Here is a 6,016-nt window from a genome sequence, read left to right as displayed (position 1 = left end):
ATATATCGTGGCGAAGTCGTAGCGGGTTCTAGGCGAAATAGCCCTCGAAGTCGCAACGATTTTTCGTTGCAGCGAATTCGCTCTAAATTCGGCGTGGTCGCAGGGAATTCGACCAACGAATTGCCTACTGGGTATCGTTATTTGAGGGTTGAAACGCCTGACATGTTTTCGACATTTATGACCTTTGATCTGGTTCACACTGTCATTTAGATGTCGCCGGTCAAAGTAAATTATTCCATTGAATGGCATTTTGAAAATAATATTTACCTTCGAATTAACATCATTATCGAATTATGTACATTGAGTCGGTATACGATATCGCTCTAAATAATTTATGATAATCCTGACTTCTGACCTAACTTCGCGACATTGTAACCTTCAGTGTCCATCTTGCAACTAATCATGCCCCTTGAAGCTGTGAATTTACGTTAAAACTTGCAAATTTGTGTCTTCTCTTTCCCGAGTTATGGGACTCAAGGACAGACAGACAGATGGACAGACATGACGATCTTATAAAAAGCTTGCACCCCACCCCTTAATAAGTATACATATGTATGCCTGCATAGTACATACGGTTGCATAATTGTTTAGATTAGCTAAAAAACGTCGAGCTCTTTTGTGTTATTTCCAACGTGCGTAATTAACCTCTTGACAAAACAACTTGTTTTGTCGGAAAAGCCATGTTTTTGTTTTAAATGGTTTGTCCTGATAAAATGACTCTTTGTTTATAAATTGACGTCACTTTGACAGCATTCGATTCGATTCGCATGTACTTGTACGCTCTACTGGGTAAGACTGTTACAAGTACATACAAATATGGTCAACTTATGATAAGTTACTTATCATTAATCAATCAATAACTTCCATTCTCACCCGAATTCTCGGTTTGTAATACATACATACTTGTAAATACAACTGTGCAGTTTGCGCAGCAGCCTGTTTATCTAATTTACGTACATATATTATCACCCATCTCTCACTCCAATCTGGTCAGACGAATGATTGGAATCATCTTCAAAACTGGATTCTAAAATATTTTTGGGGTTCATTCGTTTTATGGAAAATTCTCAAAATCTATAAACCTCACGGTAAGTATTAGGGGACGTTTTAGAGTTACAATGGAGGCGTTAAAACTGGCTAACTTTGCGTTAATTATTTTATGAACGTTCCCTTATCCCTTGTGGAATCAATTTTTTGTACTTTACAAGTTTACAATACTCCATTTTTAGAAAATAATGGTAGACGGGAAAGAATTCAAGGACCATTCGACGAATCGGGACTCCTGCCCAATTACAGGGGGCGGGGGACCATTTTTTCTACCCGAACCAAAACCAAGCCTTAAGAAAAGAGTTGCCCAACTAGAGAATTTCGCCGACAAATTGGACAAACATTTTACCAAGGAAGAAACAGAGGCCCCTTTCCGGGCGCATATTCTAAAAATGGAAAACCAGTTTAAGTACGTGTTCTATGTTTTAGCTTTTATTTCTGGAGTAGTTCTGGCACTTCATGTGAGAGGCGTTTTATTCAGTTCGTAATTTACTTCATGTTTGAGATGAAATTAGATTATTTTCAGTTTCATTGCAGATGATTTTCGAATTAATTAATTAATTAACATGGGTGTTTGATTTGTTAAAACTTTCCGTCATTTCTCACACAGCACTGAAAAAAATGCAAAATGCAAAGCAAACAAAAAATTAATCGCCTAACCATAACCATGAACTTTTCGTAAAAATACATTGATTTTTGTTCGACAAATTACCTCTCATACTTGAAAAGTTTTTATTTCGCAGAATCATATTTAATAAATACACTAAATAACAAGCCATATATGTACACATGAGCATAGAAATCCATGGAAATTAAATCAAAAGATACAGGATACTTAGCATGAGTCATTGAAATATAGGTTTGCAATACTATACATTCATCCATATTTTGCGCATCTCATTAATACACATATTTTTTTAGCTTTCAAAATTTGCTAGGTAAGATGTTCCCGTGAATACGACCCGTGAATACGACAACGAAATAAACACGTACATTGAGTGGGCTTCTTACTAACAAAAATGAACACTTTGGAAACTACTAAAATGCAAAATAGCACGAATTAAATTAAACTGATCGTAATTGGATTCCCTAACTATCTATCTATGCGTTCATCACTCATTTCGTTAAAGTAAATTTAAAAGTTAAGTCACTTTACACGTGACACTTTCTCCGATGAATACGCCTATCTGCTTGTAACCTGAACGATTTAGGACAAAGTTTGCACCTAAAATGCAGCTCGGTCGTGTGAATGGTCAAATGAGTGTGCATATCAGAACACATTTTTCCACAGAAGTAGCAACTGGTTGCTTGACGGTGACAAAATTGCACGTGTCTAGTTAACGAGCCTGAATGAACTAATCGTAATCCTAATTACTAAATATTCATTGCTAAAATTAAAGATTTAAAATTACGTCACATTACACGTGATACTTTTTCCTATGTGTACGCCTAACTCCTTGTAACCTGAACGATTTAGGACAAAGTCCGCACCCAAAATGCAGCTCGGTGGTGTGAATGGTCATATGCGTTTCCATATCAGAACACATTTTTCTACAAAAGTAACAACTGGTTGCTTCACGATGAACAAATCGCACGTGTCCGTTGAGCGTGCCGTGATTAACAGATTTGAAACTGCATAACTTACACCGATGTGGAATTTCCTTGGTGTGCATTTTTCTCATGTGTGCCTTATAGCCATCAGCAAACCGGTATTTGGCGGAGCAAAAGTAGCAAGAATATTTAAAAACATTTGCATGTACTGCGTTCACGTGATCCCTTAAGGAATGTATATTCGAGTATGTTGTTCCACACGTAGGACAGGGATACCTGGTCCTATCAGGGTTATGGGTTTCCTGAGAAATTTTGGAAAAATATAATATTAATGGGAATATTCAGTGTTAGAAATCTGGTTAAGTTACGAAGGTATCTATGTACATATGAATATCGTGTGTAAAATGTATGTACATACATATTATACTTTTTGTTATAAGTATAAATTTCTTGCGTGAAAATCTTAAGGCTTAACTTTTAATTTTTTTACCTCATGATTTTTTATGCGAGCCCGAGAAATGGACGTTTTCTCACATTTCCGGCACTTAAAGTGCTTCACTGTGTCTTTGTGATTTTGTAAAATGTGGCTCCTTAGCAAGTTGTATGATGAAGTTTCCAGTCCACAGATTTTACAAGGGTACGGTTTCTCATTCGTGTGTTCGGCGCGGATGTGAATTTCTAATTTTTCCAGCGACGGTAAGCTAAGTTTGCACAAACCACACTTTATTGACTTAGGATCGTGAATTTTACTCATGTGCGTCTCCAAAGATGACTTTCCCAGATACCTCTGCTCACAGTGTGGGCACTGGAACCTTATGCGCGTGGTGTGATGATCTCTCTGGGAAAGTTGGATAAAAGGAAAAATATTAAATGTTGGATGAATTGAATATAATTGGTGGAAAAAAGACACCCTAGGAAAGTCACAGGAAGTTTTTTATAGTGTAGTAAAAGTGAGTTTTAGTAAAAGTGATGCATTCTGAAAGCTAAGAACAAGGATCGTAATATCGAGTTAGATTCGCATTTAAAAATAACCCCTTGTAGGTTAGAAATATTGTCAAAAATGTATACAGCTTCTCGGTCCACTCTCTGTATTCAGGTTCAGAGGTGGAAAAAATATAGAATTTTTTTTAAAAAACACACTCCACTGCAGGGATGGTCAAAATACATTTTTTCAAAATATAAAGTACAATATACAAATACACCTTAGAGCCCAAAATACATTTGTATTTTCAAACTACTTTGACAATTTGTTGTCAAAATACTTTGATTATTTTTTGTCAAAATACAAAATACAGTATTTAAATACTTTTTGAAATACAAAATACAACAATGAGTATCTAAATACCGTTTGAAATACGAAATACTCCACGTTTCATGGATTTAGTAGATTAAAAAAATTAATATATTTCTTTACAATTCTTACCAAATGTTGATACTTGACACCAGAACTTTTAAACTTCTTCCTGCATTTGGAACAACTGTAAGGCTTCTCATTCGTATGCACTCTCACGTGGATGGATAAATAATCCATACAAACAAAATCTTTGGGGCAGAAGTAACACTTAAATTTCCTCTCGCGTATGGTATGCCTCGTTCTAAAATGGTGTCGCATGGCCTCACTCGTTTCGAAGATGGCGCCACAACTTGACCACGAGCATGGGAAATGTTCCCGATCCTGCGGCAATGTGTGAAATCGTCGCACGTGACTTTTTAGCGTAGCCAAATGCATGAAAGTTTCTGAACAGTGGGGGCACGCCAAATTTTTACGTTTGGATTCATCCAAATGTGTCTTCTCATGCCGGGCTCGGACTTCCGCAGATTTAAACTTGGCGGGACACAAGGGGCACTTGAAGACGCGGGATACTTTGTCATCCATGTGCTTAGAACGAATGTGTCGTCTCATATTGCCCGATAGAAGGAAGGTCATGGAACAGTGGGGACATGCGTGGGGACGTTTGCCTGAATGGGTACGGGCGTGACTGTTTAGTAAATATCTTGCGCCGAGGGTTATCCCGCAGCCGGGAACCTCACATTTAAATCGGGCCCCGTTCTTGTGCATTTCCAAATGAGATTTTAAGCTTTCCTGGACAAGGTACACTTTGTCGCAATGGGGGCAAGGAAACGTTTCGCGGGCGGAAGGGGCAAGGTGAGTTTGTTCATGGCGATGGAAATTTTGTAGGGATCTTGCCTCGTGTTTGCAGCCTGGATGGCGACACGGGAATTTTTGAAACTCGCGGAGATGAAAGTAACGCAGGTGGCCATTCTTGAGATAGATGGATTTAAAAGTTTTTCCGCACTATTCACACGGATGACTGGTACCTTTCTCGGAGTGAACTTGGATAATGTGTCTTCTAAGGCGGGACCCTTCAGTAAATGAGAAAGCACACTGGTCACACCTATTTGTGGAAATGTACTTCTTAAATTTATGTAGCTCACAATTTCGTAAAATTATTTTGAAAATAAATATGAATTAAGTTTAATTTCTTACTTGAAATTTCGCTCCCGTTTGGTGTGTCGGTGTTTCACGTGGGACTTGAGTTCATAGCTGGTTTTGAAACGCTTATCTTCACCACACTTATCACAAACGAAGTTACGTATGTTGGAATGTATCAGAGTTTTGTGCGTTTTCAAATTTCCTTTAGTCTTACTTCGATAGTTGCACGTGTCACAGGAGAACGGCTTATCGTCGGAGTGGACAGTTGCCACGTGGCGATTTAGTGCACTCGAGGACACGAATTTGGTTGTGCAGTTTGGGCACGAGTACTTTTTTGGATTCGTGGTCGGGATAACCATTGTGTAGTTTTTGAGATTAAATTACGATTTAAAAATTTGAAAAAAATGGTAACGTATTTTCAAACAGATACGTTTATGAATATAGGTCAAGTTCGAGTTACGATTAAACATTTCTTGAAAGTTTGGTAGGATTTACATTACTTGGATTGTTTTCGTTAAAAAATAATTTTATACTTTTATCAGAAGGTAACAGTAAGACTCATTTTAGTCGATTGGAGGTGCTGTGCTGCTTGATTTTGTACATGCTACTTTATTTGTTAAGAAATGGACATGTAAGTAGCTATTTATAAATATGGATTGACCCTTTCAACAGCGACTCGGTTAGCCCGGCCGAGCAGCATACATACATACAAGTTTGTAGATTTGTATGTACATAAGTATTTGCATTTGTATCATTCATGTGCCAGAGTGTATGTACCGGACTTCATATATATATGTACGTGTACATATGAAGTCCTGATAATTAGGACCATATTTGTAGTAATATTGCACACCGACCATGCATGTAGCACAACGCGTAGAATATGCGGGCAAAAGGGTATTCTCAGAAAATAAAATCTACTTAAGCATTATCCTAAGGATTCCTGACACTTTCTTGTTTTGTTCTTGGAACGGAAAGTGAATA

At 37.6% G+C, this 6,016-nt stretch overlaps 1 protein-coding gene and 1 long non-coding RNA gene across 2 annotated transcripts; one reads left to right on the top strand and one right to left on the bottom strand.

Annotated features, from left to right (window-relative positions):
• The first annotated feature begins 765 nt into the window (after positions 1–765).
• LOC110861929 lies at positions 766–1,755 on the top strand. The gene is made up of 2 exons (XR_002549110.2): positions 766–1,088; positions 1,230–1,755. It is a non-coding gene; the product is annotated as an uncharacterized LOC110861929 (long non-coding RNA).
• A 175-nt stretch (positions 1,756–1,930) lies between these two features.
• LOC118433329 (zinc finger protein 555-like) lies at positions 1,931–5,603 on the bottom strand. The gene is made up of 4 exons (XM_035845138.1): positions 5,087–5,603; positions 4,022–4,994; positions 3,089–3,436; positions 1,931–2,900 (listed from the first exon to the last, which is right to left on the bottom strand). The coding sequence occupies exons 2-4, from the start codon at positions 4,655–4,657 to the stop codon at positions 2,466–2,468; spliced, it is 1,419 nt and encodes a 472-aa protein (XP_035701031.1). The 5' UTR covers positions 4,658–4,994; positions 5,087–5,603; the 3' UTR covers positions 1,931–2,465.
• Positions 5,604–6,016: the final 413 nt, after the last annotated feature.

This window comes from Folsomia candida, unplaced genomic scaffold (genome assembly GCF_002217175.1).
Source record: "Folsomia candida strain VU population unplaced genomic scaffold, ASM221717v1 Fcan01_Sc047, whole genome shotgun sequence".
Classification (NCBI taxonomy): Eukaryota; Metazoa; Arthropoda; class Collembola; order Entomobryomorpha; family Isotomidae; genus Folsomia; species Folsomia candida.
Note: the sequence above shows the minus strand (reverse complement) of the source record. Positions and strands in the feature narration are given on the sequence as shown.